Source organism: Mastigoproctus giganteus, chromosome 6, assembly GCF_048544385.1.
Source record: "Mastigoproctus giganteus isolate SK-2022 chromosome 6, ASM4854438v1, whole genome shotgun sequence".
Classification (NCBI taxonomy): domain Eukaryota; kingdom Metazoa; phylum Arthropoda; class Arachnida; order Uropygi; family Thelyphonidae; genus Mastigoproctus; species Mastigoproctus giganteus.
In genome coordinates this window covers 159,666,753-159,693,853 of record NC_143580.1, presented here as the reverse complement: position 1 = coordinate 159,693,853, position 27,101 = coordinate 159,666,753, and the positions used below count along the sequence as shown (strand labels likewise).

The 27,101-nt window shown below is 36.5% G+C and overlaps 1 protein-coding gene across 1 annotated transcript in view; it reads right to left on the bottom strand.

Moving 5' to 3' along the window:
• The window catches only part of Adss (adenylosuccinate synthetase), a 236,410-nt gene that overhangs the window by 157,745 nt on the left and 51,564 nt on the right, over positions 1-27,101 (bottom strand). The window contains exons 2-3 of the mRNA XM_090375434.1: positions 15,490-15,592; positions 8,475-8,588 (exon numbers count right to left, since the gene is read on the bottom strand). Of these exons, the coding sequence (XP_090231560.1) occupies positions 8,475-8,588; positions 15,490-15,592 (217 nt within the window). The remainder of the gene's footprint in view (positions 1-8,474; positions 8,589-15,489; positions 15,593-27,101) is intronic.

Here is a 27,101-nt window from a genome sequence, read left to right as displayed (position 1 = left end):
CTTTCCTAGTACCCTTTGTATATGCTGTTGGATGCGAGTTCATTATGTATTCAAGGGATTTATCTTGGAAGATAAATCCCTTGAAATCACACTGCATTTGTTCTACTGGAGAAGTTTTGCAAAAGAAAGATGCCAGTGGCAAATGAGGTTAACAATTTAACTGAACAAAAAATAAAAAGGATGAAATACTTAGAGGATAACACTAAGATACTGATTTATGAGTATTAAACAAATGTGTAACAAAATCGCTGATGAGTGAGACAAATCACTAGCAAAACAAGCTAAAATTGGAGACAAGGAGTTCTGTTTGTATGTAAACATAAAAAAGAAGAGTGAATCAAATAGACCTCGTACTTGATCAAAGCAAAGTTAGAAAGCCCACAAGAAGTGGTTGACAAATAGGTACTTTTCAACCACTATTTTGCAATGATCTTTACAGTAAAAAGACAGTTTGAACCATGAGAGAATAGTGACAAGGACTCAGATTGTAGTAAATTAAATGACATATCAATCTTGGAGAAGTATAGAAGAAAAAAAACTACTGAAGCTGAGTGAAGGTGAGGCTACTGGAAAGGACAGTATATGTCCTTGTTATATTGAAAAGGCTCAGATGAGTGCATTATCCCATTGGGGATGTTAACGAGATCATCATTAATGTTTTCCTAGCACATAAAGGAGGTGCAAAATATGTGATGATCAACTTGGACCAATGTTTGACTTCGGTGCAAAGATCACAGAGTTGGTGGTTAAGTATACAATACAGAATCAATTAGCTAGGAATGGTATCCTTAAGAGATCATAACATGAGTTTATGAAGGAAAAGTCTTGCTCAACCAATCTAGAAGGAGGGTATCAAAAAGTTTTTCCTCTAACCTTCTTCTGTGTATTCCATGATATGTTTTATTGGCTGTACTACTTGTTTACCTAGTAATAAATGACAGAAGTTTAATTGCTCTAACTCTTATGTTCCTTTTGTTACAGAGCTGAATATGTGAGAGTGTTATCATCGGCAAAGCTGAATATAAAACTATTACCAAATTCCTGTTTTCACAAGGCAAACAGTCAAGGACACTATCCACGAAGATATGTCTATGTGCATGGGAACATCTGTCCATCATATGACATTGTAAAACATTGGTGGAGCCAGTTCAAGTGCAGCCAATAGACCACGATGAGAAAAGAAGTGGGCAGTCATCGACATACTGAATTCATGAAGAAAATTGAACAGCTGATCTTCAATGACTGCCAGATAAAAATTAAACAGACAGTTGCTTCAGAAAGAAAAAAGGCAAGCCTGTCTTTTTTTCTTTCTGAAGTGATCACCATGTGTGACAGTGATCCTGACCTGTTTGTTTCCCAATTGGTGACTGGATGAATCATGAATATATCACTTTAATCCAGAAACAAAATAGGTTTCAAAACAATGGAACCATCCATCATCACTAACTCCCAAAAAAAGGTCAGAGTGCAATATCTGCAGGGTAGGTGTTGCTCAGTCAGTTTTCTGGGATGAGATGGGCATTATAATCATGGATTACCTGGAGAAGGGTACCACCATCAATGCACAGCACTACAGCAACTTACTGAGGCAATTACAACCACCATCAATGCAGAGTATTACAGCAACTTACTGAAGCAATTACATGTGGAAGTTAAGGAAAAGCGATGCAGAATGCTCAGCAAAGGCATGCTGTTGCTTTACAACAATGCATCAGCCCACACTACTATCATCACAACCACTGATCTTGTCCAGAAGTTATGACTTCACATCTTGCACATCTACCTTATTCCACTGACTTCACATCTTGAACATCTACCTTATTCCACTGACTTCGCACCTTTAACTTATTCCTCTTTCCACAGCTAAAATCAGTTTTGTGTGGAAAGCATTATTTGGCAATGCAGAAAAAAAAAAAAAATGCTTGTATAGCTTTTCTCACCACTTCTAACCTCTTCATATAAACTTTTCAGGGGTTTGCTGTTCTACCAGTCTAGTTACACATTTAAAAAAAGACAGTCAAAACATGTACGCACATGCACAAACACACACTTCAAAATCTTTTTACTTCAATGGCATGCATCATTTTATATTAATTTTAAATACACAAATTCCAGCAACAAAAGCATGATTTCAAGAGCAAGTGAGAGCTTCTAGAAAAAGGCACAAGGAAGTGCTACAAAAGATGGCAGAAATGTGTCACTTTGGGTGGTGACTACATAGAGGAGTAATATATGTTCTAAATCTTGACCTCTGTGGGACAGGTAGAACAGAGTCAGGAGAAAAACTTTTTTGATACCCACCTCATAGTTGATTATGACAAAATAAAACAGCTGGATTCAAGAAACAACTTTGATATTATTTACCTTGACTTCAACAATGCTTTTGAAACAGTTCAAGAAAGGATGTTACACAGACTGGAACAAATTGGGATTACCAGGAAAATCCTTCATTGGATCAAGGGGTGGTTAAAAAAAACAAGAGGCAGAGACGTCATAAATGGATATTCCTCAAGGTGGACCAAAGTAGCAAGTGAAGTCCCTCAGCAATCAGTATTGGGGCTACTATTTCTCATCTTCCTTAATGACTTAGGGAGTTACAATTCAGTCAAACATGAAATTTCTATGCAGTGTAAACAAGTGACTAGGAAAGCAGTGTCTTGTCTATGATATATAGGACATTCATAAGTAGGGAAAAGGATGTCACTGTCCATAATTAAAGTTCATAATTACATAAATTAGAAAAAAAAAAACCTAATGAAACAACTATATTTATAGAAAAAAAATTTAAATAACTGAAATCACTTTAACTAAAGCTTTTCAATGATTCTATTTACTCTTGTAATCAACTGTAAACTACTTGCAACAATTTTACAGAAAACAATACATCACCAAATATGCTCACTTCATGTCATGGTATTAGCAAGTGAAAAGGTTACCCACTTATCAACTGTTGAAAAATTTATAGACAGTCCATAAAAATAAGAACTAAAACTGAACATGTCTGTTAAGTTCATAATAAATATTCAGATGTTGAACGGTATTAAATATTTAAATATTAAATATAAAAATGCAATACTAAGAAGTTTTCAGGTTGTCAGGCTATATACAAGTATTCTCATTTTGATTCATTTTTCAAAGGATTGGAACCATTATTTCAATTGATACAAATCAAAAATTAAACAAAAATGGTAAAATATGCACTGCAGTAGACTTGTTAAATTATGTATACTCAGCACATATTTGGAGAGAGAGAGAGAGAAATTGAAATCACTTGAACATAAATATAATTTCGTATGATCATTTTTGCTATAAGATATGTGCAGGAGAGAGGGAGGAGGGGAGAGTTCTGCCTTTCTACTATGTCACTATATCCTCCACAGATTTTCCCTCTATTCCCAAGTTATTTGCATTTGTCATACATCTATTATAGAAGATGCAAGCTGTTTTGGTTCAAACATTTCCGATGTTTATCTAACACCAAAACTTTCTTAATGATAGAAGAAAACAGATTTTTTCTGCATCAAAGAAATAATTTATCACACTTCATCGAATTCTCTGCCTTGATATTTCTGGAAGCAATCTATTCCAATGATCTAGATCACACTACCCAAACGTAAACTGCAAACCTATTACTAAGAATTTATATCTGTCCCCCCCCCCTCAAAGGTTCCTGCTTTCCTACTATTGAAAATATACCTGTCATTCCTTTTAGTGATTCCTTCAGGGCCTTATACATATCAATCAGGCCACCCCCTCCTATGTTATTCCTTGTACAGACAGCACTTAGACAGCATATTACCAACCTACCCTTCTTTGAACACTCTCACTCTCTCTGAAGTTGGCTTTTTAAATGTGGCCTCACTGTTGTCTTATAAGGAGGAATAACGACATCTATTTCCCTACTTGCAAAGGTTTGATAAATCATTGACTTCCTGGCTGCCTGTAATCTCTACTCTCTATATTATAAATTTCTTAGTGCATCAACATCTAACTAATGCTAGTAGCATAGCACAGTTTTGGTGGTGCAAGTCAATAATAACTCAAGAAGCATACTGGTTGTTAACAACTGATCAGGAACCAATCATGGAGAGGATGGACAATGACACACTCATGTTGCATCATCAGCCCAAATACCTAGCCTGTCTTTCACTTTCTGGATTACCACCACAAAGACTAAAACTGAGATAGGAGTTACTGTGATGTTGATACAAAATATATGTATTAACAACAGCCTCTGTAATGGTTGATTGTTTGGTAAAGTCAATATATTAATAAATTATTGTTCATTCTTAACTGGTGAGAAACATGGTAACAGCATCACTATTCCTTGAATATACAGAATACAAAGGGTAGTCACAATTTACCACTTGTTCTCAATAAAAAAAAAAAAAAAAGCTTCCTGTATCACTGGCTTCATCACGACAACCAACATGTATTTGAAGGCTTATTTTTTGATCTGTGTACTAATTATGCACACAGATGAAAATGTGTGCATATACACACAGATGAGATTAAGCTGATCTTTGGTCAGCTTTATGTTGAACTATGACCAACTTCAAAAACTCACATTACAGCTGCCAAAAACCTCACAGAGAGATCAAATATAATTTGCAATATTGTGCAAAAAGAAGTTCTCAGCAATTTTCATGTCTGTGTAATGAGATTGAAAACTTTGTACATAAATACTTTTATATATTGATCTTTACTTATTTTTCCCCACACTACAGTAAAACTGTCGAAAATCAAATCAGAATTTGTAAAAATGATTATTACTTTTTTTTTTTTGATTAATTAATACCCTTAACATTTCAAATAACGTATCATTTGATTTTATTAGCTTCTCAATCTGAATTCATAGAATTCTGGCTTTTATAAATTCAAATCAGAAAATTTAGTTAGAATCTTCTATTTCCAAAGCTATTTTCATGCTGTCATTTACTTTAAATTCTACAATTAGTCAGAAACAGATAACAGATGGCAACATACTAGAAAAATTGTATATTAACAAATACACTGTTAGAAGCAGCCTTCAAAATCCATCAATATATGTATTCCTAAAAGGATTAATTATTATTCAATTGCTCTTACCAAATAAAAGAATTGCTGGAAATCATCCTTCAATTCAAAATATGAATACATGTAAATTTTCAGACAATGTCTCTATCTATAATATCAACCTCTTGAGAAGTACATATGATGTGCCACTTCTCACATGTGATTGCCAATGTTATATCAACCCCCCCCCCCACATTTCAAACTTGGAGATATGGGAGCTTTTTCCTTAGTCCTTATCACAGTTGCCATGCAGTGTTTTATATACTACTCCACTTTATATATCTCTTTTACCCGTGCCTTTTTGTTCCTGTGCTTAGAATGTAATATTTTACAGATGAATTTCAAAACCAACAGATCTCTCTCTCTCGAATTATGCTCACTGTGGTTCTTCCTATACCAGTCAATGGCTTAGAAAGTATCATAGTGAACATAATTCTAGAGATTCTTCTTATACCAGTTAATGAGGTTAGCCACATTTCATTGACAATGAGGCAATGTTCTACTAAATGAAGCTGTGGCAACATTATTGTGGCTAGAGCTTCATTTAGTAGCTCCAGGGCATGGGCAGACCTATATTCCAAATTGTGCTGTGCACATCAACTTGTAATGTACTACAGTAGTAAACTACCCGCCTTCTCTCTTCACTGGAACTTCAAAAATAATGAAATCCCTCACTCTTCTGGTTTCCACTGTAAACTAAATGTGCCCAAAAAGGAATGCAAATAAGATAAGTAGCTCATTCTAATCATCTCTGTCAACAATCACAAACCCATCACTATATACCTTTTCGAAACCCAGGTAGGGGAAAAGAGGAAACTGATAAAATACAGGCCTCAAAGTTTCTCCAATGTGATATTTGCCACCATGGTAGCACCATATGTTTCTACAAATTACAACTGTTTGTAAATGTGCTTACTAAACAACTCTAGGGCCTTTCCTGTTTATCTGGTTCTTTCATTCAATGTTGGAATAAAAAGGTACAATAAAGTCCAATAATTAGGCTTCTGAGCTGCTAGCAACATTATATACGAGGGTGGTTCAATAAAGAATCACCCTCACCTACTTCCACATATCGCAGAATCATGATATTTTGTGTGTAGCATCATACATATCTCTGTACTAAAGGTGTAAAATTTCAGCCCTGTGTCTTAATTTGTTTTTCTCTTACAGAGCTGAACGTGTGACGAAGTAGAATTATGGACAAAGTTTAAGCCACAGCTGTAATCTGGCATCTGTTCTTGAAGGGGAAATCTCCTAAAGAAATCCATAAGGAGATGACTGCTGTATATAAGGATGAAGCCCCATCCTATAGCATTGTGAAGCACTGGCATAGACAGTTTAGGTGTGGTTGGACATCGGTAGAATCTGAACCCATTCCAGGTTGTCTCCATTCAGCTACTGATGACAGCACGTTCAGAAAAGTGGAATCGTTAATCATGGAAGATCGCCGATATCTGTGCAAGAATTCCTTCATGAGCAACTTCATTTACGGAAATTGAGTACAAGATGGATTCCCCAATTATTGACTGGTTTCCAGGAGGCTGATCGACAACAGAAATCACTACAGTTGTTAGCCGTGTGCCAAAAAAATGAGGAAGACTTTTTCTTTCGTCTAATCACTCAGGATGAAAGTTGGATACACCATTTCGACCCTGAAAGTAAAAATAGTCGATAGAATGGCGACATCATGGTTCCCCACCTCCAAGAAGGCAAGGGTCCAAGCGTCAGCAGGATAGGTCTTGCTGACAGTGTTTTGGGATAAGAAAGGTGTAATAATGACTGATTACCCGCCGAAAGGTAGAACAATTACAGGTGAAAATCAAAACATGTAGGTGTAGCATGCTGTCCAAAGGTGTGAGAATGTTTCAAGACAATGCTCCAGTTCACACTTCTGAAATTGCAACAAAACATAGTGGAAATTTCAACTCAGTTTTTTTTTTTTGTAGTTGTTGGCGCATCGGCTTCTGTGGCCACAGTGCACCTCCCAAGGTTTTTGCAGTACTTTGATCCAAGCCCGAGGCAGGATTCGAACCCGCGACCTTTGGGTTGCCAGGCAGGCACTTTACCCACCTGGCTAGCCCGGTCGGCTCAACTCAGAGTACTAAAAATTCTTACTGCATTCAAAATTTTAAGTAAAAACAGTAATGTACAATATTTATACAACTGTTCTTTCTGAGACTATACTGTTTTTCTGCGAAGTTTAAATTCTCATAGAAAACATATGAAAGAAACAATGTAGTATTGTGCTTTTAACAAACATCAACTAGGCCAAATATAATAGTTATTAGCTATTTTATGTCTCCTTTTTTTTAGCTAATAAATAATAAAAAAGAATGCATGAAACATATAGATAGGATGGAGAATGACAGGTGAGCAATTCATAAGTTTGTTATGAGCAGTGGTTAGAATACCATAGGCCCCTTTTGGTGGAGGGGTTCCAACAATTGGATAGAGTGGCAGAGGGGGGACTCCATCGGAATATCTTGTGGGGATGTAAAATTCCAAGATCAGCCTCTGACTATCAAGTACTCTCCGATTACAAGCTTACTTACTTTTTACAAAATGTACTGAGAAAAACTACAAAGTACAGCAAATCAATTTACAGTTTAGTAATATTTATAAGGATAATAAATAATAATTTATGTTCCACAGTGTGCTATTTGGATACACCACAGTGCCTCTTGAGAATGTGTAAGTTTCTGTTATTCAGTTATACTTGCATATAAACTAAAAAAGTACTGCAGCTAAGCACATAGTTCAAGCATAAAGAGCCTAATATTAAAAAAAAAAAAAAAAAAAAATTGGGATATGTACTGATAGAGAATTGTGAATTGATATCTACTGGTAGAGAATAAAACAAGCAATGTGTAAAAGGTGCTGTCATTGGAATGACAACTTTTATAGTAGTGTAGGCAGTTTGTAAGCAACTAACTTTTTATATGATTACACTGTGGGAAAATATCATTTACACAATTTTGTGAAATTGCATAATTAGTCTAAAAATTGGAGCTGATAACATGAATGATGGGTGCTCCTAAGGAGTAAACATCAAATTAAGGTAAATTGATCAAACTGCTTTTTAATAAATGAAATAAATATTACATTATATATTTTAAGAAACACTTAATTTTAATGCATCAGTATGAGTGAGAACAGCTACAAGCAGATCATGCTAAGCATGCAGAGCACCTTGATCATTAGATCAACTTCTTTATTTCAGCTTCTAATACAAAAAAAAAAATGATCTGCTGTGAAAACTGTCAGAGTCACTGTATAGAATTTTCATTCTATATTTATGTCAGTGTTCATTCATATCAGTTACTGATCTAATGACATAAGAAATTACTAACAATTATTCTATAATATTCATGTCAAATAAATTTAAAACAAAAAACAGTTAATTTTACATACATACATACCTAAATGAGCCCTGTTAGATATAAAGAGCCTGCCTTTGCAATTTAACAAACCTTTATTTTCATTCTTAGTAATTTCTTCAAAAAGTTGTGATAAATGAATAACGACTCCATTACCTACAATGACACAATTTCATTTTGACTATAACTTAAAAATTGGATATTTAATGCTTTATTCATTCTTTATTAAGTAATGAAAATATCATCTCTTGTCTTAAGAGAAACTAACTACAAACAACATTATTTTAGATTTAAGAAACAAGCAAACTGCCTGTTTCTTAAAAGCCAGAAGAGAGAAATGAACTCTTTCCACAAGTAAGGATAACATTACTAGAATTATCAGCTTGCTTGGCCAGTTTAGGGTAGCTTTTACCAGAAGTTCTTTTTTATTTAACCTCATTAGTTTATCTTCTTTGAAAACTTTTGAATCAAGAATTAGATCTGAACATGAGTCAGTAGCATTCATTAGCAACCATTTGTACTTCTCAATTTGGTACCTCAAAAAAAAAAAAAAAAATGCTTGTATAGCTTTTCTCACCACTTCTAACCTCTTCTTCATATATAGGTTTGCTGTTCTACCAGTCTAGTTACACATTTAAAAAACAGACAGCCATAACATGTACACACATGCACAAACACACACTTCAAAATATTTTTACTTCAGTGGCTGCATCATTTGATGTTAAAATTTTAAATACACAAATTAAGAAGATGGCAGGAACAGCCTATTATCACCAAGTACTATCAGCACTAAGTGCCAGATAGTTTTTGAAGGAATCCTACATGCTTTTAGATTGTTCAGAAGATGTCCACTGTTGTACCATGTAGGGTTATGGTCAAAACTGGCACTGAGAGCAAAGCTGCTTTTGATTGTAAGATTATATTTTTATTATGAAGGGTCACCACAATGGGATATGGCTTGGAACGACTTTGATTACTAATATCTGTAGCAAATGAAATTGTCCCATTTTCCAGAGCTATCATTACTTCTCTATCTGTGCAATTTTACTAATAATGCCCATTATTTTTCTCTTCCACAACTGTACGTTTTGCTATTGGGAAACATATTTCTGAAGAATGCACCTGCATGATTGGTACAACTCAGAGGAAGTTTATGTTCTGTGCAAAATATGCAAATAAACTTTCAACACATACAACACATCATCACAATGAAATTTTTGCATTTCATTCTATGTACTGCACACTTTCCTTATGCCTATTTAATAGCAAATGTCTTGTGACATCACATTTCCTGCCACTTTAAACTGAAAAATCATATCTAAACAGTACACAAGACAAATGTGTTATTGATTTTATTTTATTTTTTTCAGATTTTACACATGGAAAAATTTGCATACAACTCTTGAAATTTTACATTGTATTTCTTTGGCATCCTAGTAAAAAGACCCTGTTAATCAGCTTTTTACACACACACACACACACACACACACACACACACACACACACACACACACACACACACACACACACACACACACACACACACGCGATAAAATAGTCCCATATTACAGAGAAGTCAGCTCTTACACTCATTATGGCAATCCATGTGCTGATGAAAAGAGAATCATCTCCAAAAACAGCACCATCCAATGGGTGGTACTCAGTTTAGGACAAACACCTTCTCCACTTGGGAAGCATTGCTTATTCAAAGTGTAATGAGTAGGATAATTTGTCATAAGGAAATTCATATAAAGAATGTTCAAATAATGATAATGCCATTTGCAAACTCTGTTTACACTTTTATAGCTATGTAAATTGATGCTTTGCACTATTTACACAACACAGTTCTATTTATTTATTCAAAAAAACACAGTACATGTGCATTAGTTTAAAATTTTCATGTGCTTAACCATTTTATAAACTTTAAAATAGAAGACAGTAATAATTTCATGCAATACTTTGTGCATGGTCATTCCCCCCCCCCCAACGGAATTAATAAGGTTTTGTGTCAAAAATGTGTGAAAAAAAAGTTTTTAAATTTAAACTTTTTGTTAAAAATAAATAATTATATTTACTAAGTTGCAATTCATTAAGAAAAGGTAAAGCAGCGGCATGCTGTGAGCAAAATTTTTAAAAAAGATGAATTTTTTTTTTTTCAGAAATTAAAAAAATTATGAGCCTGCAGATTCGGTGCGCCTTGTTGCCATTTTGAGCACCATTACTGCTAGTTCCTTTTATTAATGTATGACTTGTGTTTTAATACATAAAAATTCTTGATATAGAGATGTCTTGTGGTCCCATAACTGGTGATATCAGACACATTTATCGAATATCACTAAGTCATTAACAGGCAAAACTTTGTGCCAGTATTACTCTGCAGTTTGACCAATGTAATATTTAAGACACCACAGAAATACAATTTATATTTTAGATAATTAGTCGAATCTTCCTACTTAAACCAAGTATGCCCAAACAGGCATGGTTTAGTAGGAAGATATAACAACACTAATAAAAGCCCAGGAGAGTTCTACACAACGATGCTGAATTGCACTACCTTCAATATATTTAGGATCCAAAAGAAAATTATGCCTCACAGACTTACATGATAAACTGCCATAGAGGAAAAATTGGCTTATGCTGATCATAATGACACAAGAAGTAATATTTGTGAATATTCTATGTACATATAAATTAACAGGTGAAGCCTATGGTAGATATAAGCTGGTCTGTAATCAAGTCAGAAAGGATGTTAGGCAGGCAAAGGCAGATTACGAGAAATCTTTGGCAAAGGATGCAAAGAGTTCTTTACTTATGTAAACTCTAGAAGGAAGGGGATGAATCTGATTGGTCCACTTGATATCAATGGTTCAACTGTTGACTATCCTGCTCAGGTAGCTAACAAACTGAATGAGTATTTTGCATCTAATTTACACATAAGTTATTCAGGGAGGGGAACGCCAGAGGTGTATTAAATGCTGGCAGTGAGTTAATGATTTTGTAATAACTCAGAGCAAAATGGAGGAAAAATTGTTGAAGATATAAGGAAGACATCTGGGGTGGATGGGAGCTATGCAGTTATATTAAAGGAGGCAGCAAAGGAAGTAAGCAAACCCTTAGCCAATTAATTATGAGAGCTTTCTTGGACTCAGAGGAGGTACCCATGGACAGGAGATGGGCAAATGTGACCCTGATTCATAAAGGAGGATCAAAGGTGACAACAAGTAATTACAGACCTGTCAGTTTAACTTCTGTTCGAGAAAAAGCAATGGAGGCACTGGTTAAAGAAGCACTGCAGGATCATCTAGACAGAACTTCAGACACAGCATGGGTTTGTTAAGGGGTAGTTTTGTTTGACCAATTTGATTGGATATTATGATGTGGTCACAAAGGAACTGGATGCAAAGAATAATTTTGATATCATATACTTGGATCTTAGGAAGACTGCTGAACAAATTGGAGTAGTGTGGCATTGGAGGCAAATTACTGCTATGGATAAAGGGAAGGTTGAGCCGGAGAAGACAGAGAGTGATAATCAATGGACACTGCTCTTTGTGGAGTCCCCCCCCCCAGGGTTCAGTGTTGGATCCATTGTTTTCTGTATTTATTAATGATATTGATGATGATTTATCATGCTTAATGTCTACGTTTGTAGACAATACAACGGTTGGCAGAGTTTTTAGTGACACTAATGACAGTACACTACTGCAACAGGATCTAGAAAAGTTGAGCAAATGGGCAGAGAGGTGGTAACTGAAGTTTAACATTGACAAACAAAGTACTGCATGTGGGTAGCAATAACTCCAGAGTAACGTATCAACTGTGTGGTAGAGAATGAAAAGGATCTGGGGGAAATTGTGTAATCAGATATGAAGTTTTCTGAGCAGTGCAGATGGTCTGCAAGAGTAGCTCTTGGTGTCTTGTCAATGATATACAGCAATTTTTCTAGCAGGGAAAAGGAGGTGATTATTCCCTTGTATAAGGCAATGGTCCGGCCACACCTCAAGTACTGTATACGGGTCTGGAGGCATCATTTTAGGAAGGATGTAGGGCTGCTGGAACGAGTACAGGAAGTTCAACAAGATTAGTGAATGGAACAAAGGGTTGCTCTTATGAAGAAAAGCTTAAGTTTTGCAAATTACAGTGGCTGGAGACTAGGCACCTGTGAGGTGATCTGAGTGAAGTGAATAAGGCCTTGAATGGTTTGAGCATGCTGATGGGATTCTTCCTCTTGAACAGATCAGGGGGCTAATGAGCTTGATGTGACGGTGGAGCGAAGGTGTGTAAACAATGAACTAGAAACCATTTGGCAAAATCAATGGGATAATTCTGAAAAAGGCCGACATCTCTATGCCTTCAGTTCGGATCGTGAGCCGGGAGTGACGCTCATGGCTCCAACTTGGGCTGGCAGCCTGTGCCGTCCTCACTGGACATGGTCTGAAATCAAGGTTGTTCCACTTGGGGTTGTCCCCAACGGAGGAATGTGCATGTGGATTATCAGAAACAGGGTTGCATACGGTTCTCCACTGTCCATACTATGCAGGCATAAGATTTCGACTAGAGCGAGGGACACTCGCTCTATCAGAAATAAACTTAAAGGAATTGTTTGAAACTAGGAGTGCCTTTGTGCACCTAGAATTTTGTAAAATAGTGTATACAAGAAATAAGGCAATGCCTACAAATTAGATAGTAGAGACCTACCTCCTCGTGGTGGGGTGTTGTAGACCATTCTCACCGCAAGGCTGAATGGTTGAAATTTTGTACTAACAACTAACAAGTTTGTTGTTATGAGTTGACCTACAGTGATCTTTGTGTTTCTATTCTAGAAACTAAACCTACTAGAATGGTTGAATAAAACACGAATGAGAAACAAGTCGCATATGGGTGAGAACCTAGGAGGCGACTTGGAAGGGAGCTCACTCAAATGACAAATGCCCAGATTAATTGCCTGAGAGGCGATTAATCTGGGCAATATCAATAAGTCATAAATTCAAATTGAGGAAAGACAGTTGTAGGATAGATGTGCAGAAGTTTGCCTTTAGCCAAACTTCCATCTATCGTTGCAGAAGTTGACAGCTTAAATAAATTCAAGGCAGAACTAGACAAACATTTGGAGCTAATGGATGGGTGAAATGGGAAGGGGGTTTTTTTTGGCTAATGCTGTATAAGTTTGCTTTCTTGAATCATATGCCTCTGCTAATGTCCTGTGGTCCCATAATTGGTGATATCAGACACATTTACCGAATATGAATAAGTCATTAACAGGCAAAACTTTGTGCACAGAAGTATTACTCTGCAGTTTGGCCAATATAATATTTAAGAGAACAAGTAAATATAATTTTTATTTCAGATAAGTCCAGTCAAAGTCTTCCTACTTAAACCAAGTAGGCACAAACATGCATGGTTTAGTAGGAAGATATAACAGCACTAATAAACGGCCAGTAGAGTTCTACACAACATGCTGAGTTGTTGATCATTATGATCAGCATAAGCCAGTTTTTCCTCATATGGCAGTTTGTCATGTAAGCCTGTGAAGCATAATTTTCTACATTCTGGATCGATCCTAAATGTATTGAAGGTAGGATCCAGAATGTAGAAAATTATGCTTCACAGGCTTACATGACAAACTGCCATATGAGGAAAAACTGGCTTATGCTGATCATAATGACACAAGAAGTAATTCTGTATTTGTGAATATTCTATCCTATGAAATATCGCTTTATCAACAGGAATAAATGTGTACATACCATGTGATAAACTTGCTAAACAAAACTAGTGAACACCTGCCTTTTCAATAATGAACTTTGCTTCCGTCTTAGTGAATGTACACCATTTAAACATAGTGATGCCACATTTCTTGAAAAACATTAAATGTATCAAAGCAGCTAATTCTTAACAGTCCCAATTTTAAGTCTATCACTATGAAATTCTTGGACACAGCAGTATATGGAGGCAACATCACAATACATATAGTTGTAATGAAAGAAGAAAGTGTCTTAAAATGATGCACACATTTTATCATAAATATTTAGTCAAATATTTATAGTTAAACTTAGATTTTTTCCTCTTTAATAAATAAGTTTTGCTGATAAATGATGGCATTAGTTTTTTTAAAAAAATCGAAATGATGTGCACAATGCAAAGTGTAAAAAACATGGTAGTGGGAACTTGATATTTAAATAAGAAAAAGCAATTTTAAAGTCATACTGGAAATCCAATGACAAGTGTGAACTTCAGTGGAGACAAATTTGTCATAAAAACCAGAATTCATGATAAACTGTGAAAGATTTCACCAAGCACAGATCTGGGAAAACTCATTCATCAACAGGAAAGAAAAATGCTGATATGGTATTGTAGCAATCTGCAGAACAAGAGTACGTCAATTTTTCAAAAGTGGAAATCTTACATGTCAATTTGCAGATGACACAAAGGTTGTTAATGACAGTACGTTTCTGCAAAAGGATCTAGAAAAGTCAGGCAGATGGGCTAAGAGGTGGCAACTGAAGTTTAACATTGACAAATTTATTCAAAGTACTGCATATGGGTAGCAATAACCCCAGAGAAACATACCAATTGCGTGGTACTATACTCAGTGTTAGAGAATGAAAACAACCTGGGGGTAATTGTGCAGTCAGATATGAAGTTTTCTGAGCAGTGCAGACAGACTGCCAGAGCAGGTATTGCTTTTATTCCTTTGTTCTGTTGCAAAGTTCATCCATCTTTAAGCAGGTCTTTTAATAGTGAGTCCATCTATTCTGATTACACCTTACCTGGATGCTGTTAACCCTGGAAAAAATCTCAGGTAAGAGATTTCCCGACTTAAAATGTACTATTCTAAATTTTAATATTTCTTAATATCCTATATATTCTAATTATTATTCTATTTTTATTTTGTTTAAATTCAAAATGAGGACACAGATTCTATACAAGAGAAAATCATAATAAGTTACCACTTGTCCGATTTTTATGAATATTAGCGGGTCTTGATCACACAAGTTGTCTGCGACAACTTGTGTGTTATAGATATGCAACACACTAATATAAGGGGAGGGGAACTTACCCACAAGAGAAATGCAACGATCATTAATGATTCCACTAGGCAATAAATGAAAATCAAATTCAATTCCATCCACAACAACAGTGTGACCAGCATTATTTCCACCCTGGAGAGAGAGAGAAAAAAAAAAAAAAAAAGAAAAGAAAGAAAAGTAAATACCACAAACAAATGGGAAGTGGGAGGACAACTTAAATATAAATTTTCATCCAGTTTAAAACTAAATATACATAGCTAAACAGAGGTGTATAATACCATCCAATTTCTTATAGATCAAAATTGAGAATGGTACTGTTGTTGTTTGTTATTTTAGGAGCATTAGCATCTAAGGCCATATTGCTCAGGGATATGCAGTGGTCATTCTTGTTATGTGTTATGTTGTTGTTTGTAGCATTAGCAACTAAAACCATATTGCTCGGGAGATATGTTGTTTGGAGCATTAGTAACTAAAACCATATTGCTCGGGAGATATGCGGTGGTCATTGCCTGAACTTTCCGCATCCTCCGTATTTAGTGGGCACGGGCTCGAACCCCAGTCTAATAAAGAAGTGTGTGCTACGCACTGCTGCTCCTGCCCACCTGGCTACGAAGGTGCCCGAGAATGATACTGTGACAATGCTGATAAGAGTTGAACTAACTCCACCGTAGTTTTAACTTTCTGAGTTTTTATAGGACCTTAACACCTTTCCAAGCTATTTCAACCTGTACTTTAGTATAACAAAAATTACCTAAGAAAGCTAAACTTATGTAAAATTGTGTAAGTTTGCTTCCTTACATCATATTACCAATACTGAATACTAACTGTAATTTCTAAGTTTCAGGAAGTTGAACTTTCTTCTTATAATTAAACAGCTTCTTTTTTGTTTCTATGAACATTTTCCAAAAAATAATTCAGTTGACAGTTTTAGTCTTTTAATTTTCTCATAAAGTTCATGGTGCCAAGCAATCTAATCATTGATATCCCTTATTACTTACAAACCTCTCTCAAATTATATTTTTTTTCACCCAAAACATTCAGCCTAACCTCAATTAAATTATATGCCTCAGCAAATCAATCAAATTCATCCACATCCTATAATAGTATTAGCCATATAGTGCAAGGAAGCCACAGGTTTCTGCTGCACTAACAAAGGAAAAAAAAAAAAAAAAGTGGATAAGAAAATACAATTTATATGCTTCCCTCCTCACATAGATAACTATCCAGTTGACCTTTGAATTCATTCAAATTATCAGCCTTAATTAATCTGTTCCAGCAAACAACTCAGCAACTAAAAGAAAACTTCATACAATCTAGTCCAAAACCTCTTCCCCTGTAATTTGAATTTATGTCCTTGAGTTCTGGAATTTTCTATAACAGTGAAAATTCTGCCTTTGTTCGTTCTACTAACCCCTTTTAGAGCCTTATAAACCTCAACCAGGTAACCTCTGAGGTGCCTGGTTGCCAAGCTCTGTAGTCCACACAATCGGAGTCTTTCTGTATGGTCGTCCTTTAGCCGATCTCCTTTTTGAGTTGCCTGTCTTTAGATCCTTTCAAGAAGTACAATGTCTTTCTTCAGATATCAGATGTCTACATACTTGAACACGGTATTCCAAATGTGGTCTTATAATTGCCTTATACAGTGGAACTATGATCTCCATATCTCTGCAGGATGTTTCATAAATCAGTGATAGGGCACCATGGGCTTTAACGGCTGCCTGTGCAGATAACTTTATATCTGCACATATTTAACTCCTGGATCCATTTCTTCCTCTACTGTTTTTAATTCAACCCCAACCAAGTGAATAATTTATTTTGGGGTTGCTATTCCGCAAGTGTACGACTTGGCATTTTGCTGCATTAAAAACACAGCTGCCACTTTTCTGACCATTCTTGTAGCCCGTTCAAGTAATCCTGAAGGAGCGCTGCTTGGTACTGATCATTAACCATTCAATCGATCTTTATATCATCTGCAAATTTTGACATCAAGCCTTCTAATCTCATCATTGATGTCATTTATGAAAATCAGAAACAACAGTAGTCCAAGAAATGATACTTGAGGGTCCCCACTTCTGACTTTACACCAATCTGAAAAATATCCATTAAACACAAGCCATAGCCTTCTGTGCTGCAGCCAACTAGCAATCAATCTTAGAATTTTTCCAGTAATCCCAACATGTTCCGGCTATACAATAACCTTTCAAGCATTCATATAATCCAAACCTGTTCAAGTTTATACAGTAACCTCTCGTGAGGGACTGAGTAAATGCTTTGCTAAAATCTAAATAAACTATGTTGAAACTGTTCCCAACAACTCTTGAGTAACTGAGTCAAAATAGCTTACTAAGTTAGTTAAACATGATTTTCCCTTAACAAAACCATGTTGTGTGTTATTCAGAATGCTACATCTATCTAATTTCAAATAAGTCAGACTAACCAGTCTTTATATATCGATGATATGTTGGCACTTCTCCAATCCAAAGGAATCTCTCCCAAGTCCAAAGATGCCCTCACAATTAACTTCAATGGTTCAATACACTTCCTGGCAGGCTCCCTCAAAATTACTGGGTATATGCCATCAACTCCAGGATGCTTACATGCCTTTATGCTCAAAAGTTTTTCCAATAAACAGTCATCTGTAATTTTGAAATCAGTAATTTCATATGACTGAGCCTCACTTGCACAACCTCTTCTCAGCATGAAGGATCTTTCTTCAGTAAAGACAGATGCAAAGTACCTGTTTAATTCATCCATATCAGCTGGATTTCTAAAATTTCCCCACATTCAGTCCACAAGGGTTCAATCTTATTCATTTTTTTTTTCTTACTTACATTCATATGCATGAAAAATTCTTTGTCTTCATTCTTTGCTCTCTTATCTAGTGCTCTCATATGCAGCCCTGGCCTCCCTAACCTTATCTTTAGTACTATTACAAATCAACTTGTAGATGCTGTAGGCATCGGTACTTTTCATCGCTCTGTAACTGTCCCATGCTATCTTTTTCTGCTCTATTTGACCAGCCAGCACTAAATTCATCCATTTCAGCATCCTCCTCCTGCAGTATTTTCTTAATGGTACGTATTCGTTCATGATTGCTGTGATTTTTTGCTTTAAAGGTATTCTATAACCCAAGTGTATTCTCTCTCTCTCTCTCACTCTACAATCCTCTCAATTAAAAGATGCCATATAGTATCTTAAACTGTCAAAGTCCCCTCTTTTGAAATTAAAACCCATGCTGATGACTGCATGATCACTACTTGCAAATGGTTCTTTGTATTTTAAGCCCTGTGATGTCATCCAATTCGTGAGTAATGATGAGGTAAAGGATATTCTCACCCCTAGTATTATCTCTGACATGCTGGTACAAATAATAATCATCTAGTTTAACCAGAAAAATATTTCCCAAAGGTCAGTTTCCCTCCCACTTATTCCAATCAATCTGGGGCAGATTGAAGTCACCTATACCAAACATTGCTTGCCCATTCCATATCCATGTAAAGACTCTCATCATACTCTTTACAACCTTCCAGTCTATAGATTACTCCCACTCTCATTATATCTCTGCTTCCAACTAAAATTTTTTATTTAAAAATTGCCTCATATTTTATGCACAATTTCTTTATCTCTAAGAATAATAAATTGTATGAAAAAATCTAAATTAAAGAAATAATATTCGATTGTTTTTTCATACTTATTTTAATGTTTTTAGAACAATAAGTGCATTTTCTAATTTATATCCAGAAACTAAAATAATTCAAAATTAAAAAAAAAAAAAAAAAAACAATACAAAATTATATAATTTCCATCATTTGCTAATATTACTCCACAAACAATACACATTGGATTAGGTGCAAAACTATCACCACACCATGTAAACCCCATTTCTAAGTAACTGTCTTGATACATATGAGTTTTTTTCTTTTTTACAGTTGAACTTGTGCTTCAGTTTTTCTGCTACTCTGTGAAGTATCTTCATTGTATGCCACTATTTCTTGATTCAAATGTTCATTACTATCTTAATATTTTCTCTTTTTAATAATAAAGTTTTCCATGGCCACTGTTTTAAAGTATTTGAAATAGAAATATTAACTAAAACTTTAATGTACAAAACATGCTCGACTATATGCACAACTAGCCACACTGATTTGCCAAAGGAGGAATGCAAGCTAAGGGCTAAGGTCTGCTAAGCGAGTATGAGCGTTCGAAGCGGCGCTGTGCTATTTCAAATACAGTGTACATGACGGACGGCTCAGCTGTTCCATATATGTAGGTGTATGTACATAAACACCGAGATGTGGTCAGCAATTATTTCATGACGACTTCTAATTTACACAGTTGCATGAAAAATCAATGGCCTTTTGTAGTGACGGCCACGATGTAAGCCCATGCTAAATTTGACGTCGTGGAAGCCCTATAAAGAGTAAGGGCACCCACTTTGAGAACCACTGGTTTAAACTAACACAAAATCTATTCTAATACTAACAACACAAACACATTCACTGCATTCTCCCCTGGTCGGCAAAAATTGAACCCAGCTTGCACCTCAGCTGAAGGATAATAGTAAGCTGAGGTGCCCAGAGAGTGCAGTGCAGCAAGAAAGAGCTGAACAAATGAAATGAAAACCAGAAGAATGAATGTGAGTGTAATTGTGTGAGAGAAAGAACACAAACCACATAACGTTGCAGTTAAGAATTCACTAACCCCTAGTCTTAGCTTACCAAATCTACTTCATCTTAGTTATTAAGCTATACAACACACCATTGCATTTCTCCCTCCGTGTGTGTGTGTGTGTGTGTGTGTGTGTGTGTGTGTGTGTGAGAGAGAGAGAGAGAGAGAGAGAGAGAGAGAGAGAGAGAGAGAGAGAGAGAGAGAGAGAGAGAAAATGGATCAATGAAAAAATAACTTAACAGAAAATCTAAGAAAAAAGCATAAAATTAGTATTAAAAAAAAAAAAAAAAAACAGAATAAGAGCAGGGTGTGAATAAAGATTTTGAATGGAAGAATTGCCTGTCTCCCCCATCCCCCCTGGAATGACTGGTGAACAAAAGACCAGTATGGCCCCCATGCCTACTCTAGCAGATACCATGCTGTAGCTACTTAGTCGGCGTAGTGTGGGACACAGACACTATTCAGTTGGGCTTAACCCCTGCCAGTGTGGGAATGAGCAGCAAACAGGCGCTCTAACATAGGGACTCCTTTCCTTATGAACCTTGGTTGCTCTCTCACTCCACCTCTCCCCTTCCTCCAACATGGGTGACTCCCTCCCTCACTTTCATCTGGTGGGTAACCCCACTTCCCTATTACTCCCATCCTAGAGTAGGATGAGCATCCAGGGGGTCCGCTTCTGTTCTTCCTTTCACTCAGGCAGACACCTTAACTACTGCTCTCTCACTCCACCTCTCCCCTTCCTCCAACATGGGTGACTCCCTCCCTCACTTTCATCTGGTGGGTAACCCCACTTCCCTATTACTCCCATCCTAGAGTAGGATGAGCATCCAGGGAGTCCGCTTTTGTTCTCCCTTTCACTCAGGCAGACACCTTAACTACTTCCCCCCCATTTCCCTACCAGTTTACCCCCCCACTTCCTATCTTCTCACTACCACCTTCTTACTCTTGCTTTTTTTTTTTTTTCCTACTGGGCTCTTCCTGTCTGTAGCACTGGCTACCCAGGGTTTGTTCCACCCGTGCTTTCCTACTCCCCTACTGCCTGGCCTGCCTCCTTGTGATGTTGGATGGAAAACAAAGCTTTTGTGTGAAAACACAGGCCCCTAGGCTAAGAGGCCGGATGAACAACGCGACCAACACATCCCCACACTAATACTACACGAACACTCACCAACCTACATAAATCTGACCTTTACAGAGTTTTGTATTCATCACATTGTATGATGTGGAGTTGGGGGGAACCCCTGGAGCTGAATTATAATTAACACTATACACTATTCAACAGTCAGCTGAAAGCAGCAACAAGTCACCTATAACTGTCTTACTTAAATCAATTCTTAAAAAAAGTGTTGAACATCTTACAAATTATTTATACAATAAGCACTCTATACTGTACCTGGGTTTTCCAACTATCGATTTGAGATAGTGATCTTATATTTGTATACCAAAATTTTGCAATTTTTAGGGTCCGTAGTAGTCTAACGAAGGACCCTTGTGATGTCACTCGGTTGTCTGTCTGTCCGTCAGTCCATCCGTCTGTCACAGCATTGTATTTCTGGAGCCACTCAACATATTGACTTGAAATTTTGCATGGGTTTGTACATCATGTGAGCCAACATAAGGCCACATTGATCGCTGTTGACAAAAATTTGTCTGAGAAATTGGGGGACAAAAATGTTGTCGAAAACCTATAGCTTTTTATACACCGTTGGAAAGAGCTCAACAAGTAGGTTTAAAATTAAATTTTAAAATATTTTTAAAAGTAAAATTAGCGGCGCCAGACAGAAAAATGTGAGTAATTTTCATGTCCCCCCATCTCTTTCCATCGCTAATGGAGCTAAAAATTTTAAAATCACATTATCTATGCATTATTCGATGTTTATCAAGGGTAAACTATTCCGATTGAAATCTATCATTTACTTTTTGTGTTAAAATTTAAAAAAAAAAAAAAATTGTTTATTGCACTTGATAGAGCGCTTCTTTGTACTAAGTAACTCTCCTTTCAGTGACAAAAAGGTTGCTAAATAGTTAGTTAATAATTCTATAAGGTCACTTATAAATTTTGCGACAAGAAGTATTTTTTAACAATTTCCAAAGCTGGAATTGTCCCGGCAAGGAGGTACTAAGAGAGCCAGTGCTGAGGCAGCAGTGGTGGGGAGGCACCTGTGCAGAGTTTTGCAAGCCCCTCACCTACCAGTCACTTCACCCCCAAGACTTTAATTGTGCTTCTGCAGAAAGAAGTTGGGATCGCTTCTCCCACCCTTGTCATTCACAACAACTGGAAAAACTCAAACAGACAACATTTTCATTAGTTCCTCAGTAGTTTCATTAGTAACCAGGATACTAGAAATTTTTTTTCACTTACCATAAAGCTCTTTATTTGAGATACTACCTACTGACTGATTTACCTACAGCGCTATCTTTAACCGTTTTGACACTATTCAGACACTTTCCCTATTCAGGGTCTCCTGAATAGGGAAACTTATTTTATAACCACCCGGTACATATGAAGAAAATTTTAAAGGGGGAGTGCCAAATTTCAATTGCCACCCGGGCACCACATATCCTAGGAATGCCCCTGCATAGTTCATCTGACACCCATTTAGGCCTAAACCTTGAACATTATTTTAGTTGGTATGAAAAGCCTAGTACCTTCTATGATTAATTCCTTTAATGCTTCACATTTAGAATTTGTTGATGGTACGTCATCAGTTGATCCCACTGCATTGAATTTAAAAACTGTCTGAGACCACTGTAGTCACCTTAATGAAAGCAAAAACCCTTCCCTTTACCTTTGATGGTAGTTACATCTTTAAGTAAATTCCACATCAAAATACTGTGATCACTGCCACCTATTGGTTTTTTATCTGCAGATTTTTGATGCATAAATAATCACTACTGATAATCAGATCAAGAGTACTACTTTCTCTCTCTCTCTTGTTGCCTCTGTAACATGTTGCTGTAGATAAGTTATCAAATAAATTTGCAAAAGTCTTGCTAGTGTGTGAGTGACCAACCCACAAGTTCCAGTCAATATTTGGAAAGTTAAAATCCCAAATTATAAGTCATTCCGATTTATGGCCTGATATTTCTTTGTACAGTTCATTGTACTCATTAGTGTCATTAGGTCTATAACATAGTCCTACTCTCATTTTTGCCTTCCCAATGCTTATGTCACACCAACCTGACTAATTGACATTGGCCACCCGTGCAACTGAATGCACTGCCTTAGATTTTGTGCACTTCTAAACTAAGAGCATAACCCCCCCCTCTCCTGTCTGTTCTTTCTGTATATATTGTACTACCCATGTTCAAATTCTGTATTCCTTAGATCTGTGTTGACACTACGTCTCTGATATCCTAACAATGTCTGCATTTGATGTCTTGATGAGCACTTCAAATTCATCAAATTTCTTTACTATGCTCCTTGTATTGGTGTACTTGCAAGTATATATGTACTTGTTATTACTTTTAGTTACACAACCCATATATTTACTTGTTCCATGATGACTCCCAGCAGTCCTTGAATTTGCATAATATAGGATTACTTTTAGCCATATAGTGTAAGGAACCTCTTAGATTTGGCTGCACTGGCCAAAAAAATTAAAATAAAATAAATAAAATTAAATTTTAAAAAATGAGCAATTGCCAAAAAAAAAAAAATAAATAAAACAATAAAAAGCAAATAGCAACCGATATATTTCTTTCCTCATGTAGGCAGCTATCCAGCTGAGCTGTGAAATTTCCCAAGCTATCCTCAACCACTTATTGAGGTAATTTATTCCAACAATTAACAACTTGCTATCTAAAAGAAAACTTTCTCAAGTGCAGTCTAAATCTCTAACCCTGTAATTTGAATTTATGGCCTCTATTTCTAAAATCATTTATAATAGTGAATATTTTACCTCCATTCATTTAACTGTTCCCTTTCAGAGCCTTACAGACCCCAATCAGGTGCCATCTGGGGTGTCTAGTTGCCAAATTCTCTAGTACTTCTAGTACTAGAGAGCTTGGCAACATGACATCGGTTGCCATGTTTAGAGTTTGCACTCTAAACATAGTTTAGAGTACAAACTTACAATTGCTTTATACAGTGGGAGTACTTCCTTATTTCTCAAAGCAAATGTTCATTAAATCATCAGCATATCACCATAGTACTTGCTATGTATACATTGAGAACTTCATATCTGATAGTGTCATAACTCCCAAATCTCTTTCTTTCTCTACTGGTTTTAATTCAGTTTCACCAAGTGTATAAACAATTTTGGGATTTTATTCCCAAAGTAAAACATTTCATTTTTTTGCAATGAAACTTAGTTTCCTCTTCTCTGATCATCCCTGAAGTCTATATAAGTCATCCTGAAAAGCACTGCTTGGTGCCAATCATTAACCACTTTCTGATCTTTATGTTATCTGCAAAATTATATGGCACCTTCTATTCCTTCACAAATGCCATTTATGAAAATCACAAACTGGTCCCAGAACCAATCCTTGAGGGATCCCACTTCTAACATTAGACCAATCTGAAGGGTAACCATTAATCACAACCTTCTGCCTCCTGCCCTGCAGCCACCCTAGTATCTTACCTGTGATTTCAACATGTACATGGCTTATACAGTAACCCTTCATGAGGGACTAGACCAAATTGTTTGCTGAAATCTAAATAGTGGTTAAAATAGCTAATCAGGTTATTACTAACTTTATGATTTCCTCATAATACAACCATGATGAATAGCCTTCAGAATTCTGTTTCTATCAAAAAAAAAAAAAAAAAAAAAAGTCCCTATATTGCACTTGTTATCATGACCTCCATCATTTTCTCTCCTACCTACGTCACTCGTTTGTAGTTGCCCATTTGGCTCTTAGAATTGCCTTTATGTATTGGTGATACATTGGTACTTCTCCAATCTAAAGGAATCTCCCGAAATCCAGTGATGCCCTCATAATTAACTTTAATGGTTCTGTGCACTCTCTCTCACTTCTTCCTTCAAAATTATTGATTAAGTGCCATCAGCTCTAGGAGCCTTACTGCCTTTATGCTCGAAAGTTTTTCTAATAAAAAATCAGCTGTAATTTCATAATGCTCCATCTCACATGCATAGCCTCGCATCAATATGAAAGGTTGATTCAAACTACCTGTTAAATTTATCAACATCAGCTTAGTTATCCAAGACTTCTCCACACCCATTATCCAAACTATCAGCTTATTCATTTTCTTCTTCTTCTTTGTATTTACATAAATAAAAAATTCCTTGTTCCCATTCTTTGCTCTCTTTAGACAATGATTTCTCATATTCATCTTTTTCCAATCACTTTTTCTGTGGTACTATTGCAGATCAACTTGCAGCTGTCATAGGATTCAATACTTTTCATCACTCTGTTACTGTCCCATACCATCTTTTTCTGCCCTGTTAGACTGGCCAGCTCTGTGTTCATCCATCTCAACGTCCTCCTTGTACTTGGCGAGCATTTCTGTGAGTATTGCTTTATATATATTCCATAAATTCTAATGTACAAAGGTGGGTCAGTAGGATTGGATGTTTGTTTGTTGTTTGTTATTTGGTTTTTAGGAGCATTAGCAACTAAGGCCATATTGCTCCGGGGATATGCAGTGGTCATTTCCTGACCTTTCCGCATCCTCCGTATTTGGTGGTCACGGGCTCTAACCCCAGTCTAATCAAGAAGGTGTGCTATGCACTGCTGCTCCTGCCCACCTGGCTACGGAGGCGCCATTTGTTTGGTGAATTATTTTTAAATAGCGGGATGTAAACTGAGAATTTTTATTTAAAGGAATAATAATATTCACAAATGCAGTTTAGTATTTGAATATTAGGTTGTAAAAATGTAGTGTTTTAAATGACCTTCTTCAGACCTTCTTAAATGACTTAAATGACATTTTAAATGTTGTAGTCTTGGCATAAAACTGTTCATCACTCGCTGTAACAAATTTAATTCTTCCAATTTCTGATCCTTTAGTTCTTGAATTGAAAGTGGTCTTGTTTGTAAAATTTCACCTTTAGATATCACCAAAGAAAAACGTTGGGTGATCTTGATGGCCAGTGGATGTCGCCAAACCTTGAAGCCAAGCACCCAGGACACATTCTCATCAAATGGTCCTTGAGGTTGTCACAGACATTCTCTCAGATATGCCAGACAAACTGTACTTGCTACCTGGGAGTCTAAAACACTGATGGAACTGATATTCGGGTGACACTCAATTCAAGTGGACCCAATTTCGGCGAAGTCCGTACGGTCTGTAACAGCCAAATCCCCTGCTTGCACCTTCACGATGGTGGGGACTGTTAGTAATCCTGGGTATAATCTCCATGCACAAGCACACGATGGGTGACCACCCAGGTGTGAACCAACGTAAGAGGTCAAGGTGTGGCGGCCACACCACATGGAAGAAAGCCACCTCTCTGTATTACCAGGCAGTACTGGGTGGTAGATAACTCTCATCAACCAGTGCAATACCACCACTTTGCTTATTGGAGGCTTGAAGTAGTGGAACCCATGTTTAGTCTCCAGAGCTAAGTTCTGGGAAACCCTTCCCCATCTCTTCCATCATGCATTATGGTTGATGACTTTTGGGGTTATGATGAACATTGTGGCGAGATCCAATCTTCCTTACATTTCGAGGGTACAGCACTAAAACGGTGTTCGCAGGCCGGCCGCTAGTTAGTACATTGGACCAAACCTATTGGTAACTTTCTAGGAGGCTTCCGGATCAGGTAGTGTATAATCTTGCTACCTCTACTCTACCAGATAGTGACTGGAGGGAGTACGAGTAGTGTCTATGCAGAGGGCATATAGTGTAAAGCCACGTTACGTCAAGGATTTGGATATATTCTTACCACATGTACGCCATATCCAAAAATTTCATTACTTCATACAGCATGTCCCACCCACTTTTTCTTACTATTGAATACACAATGAATTGTCAAACTAATAGAGTGAACTTATATGCAAAAATATC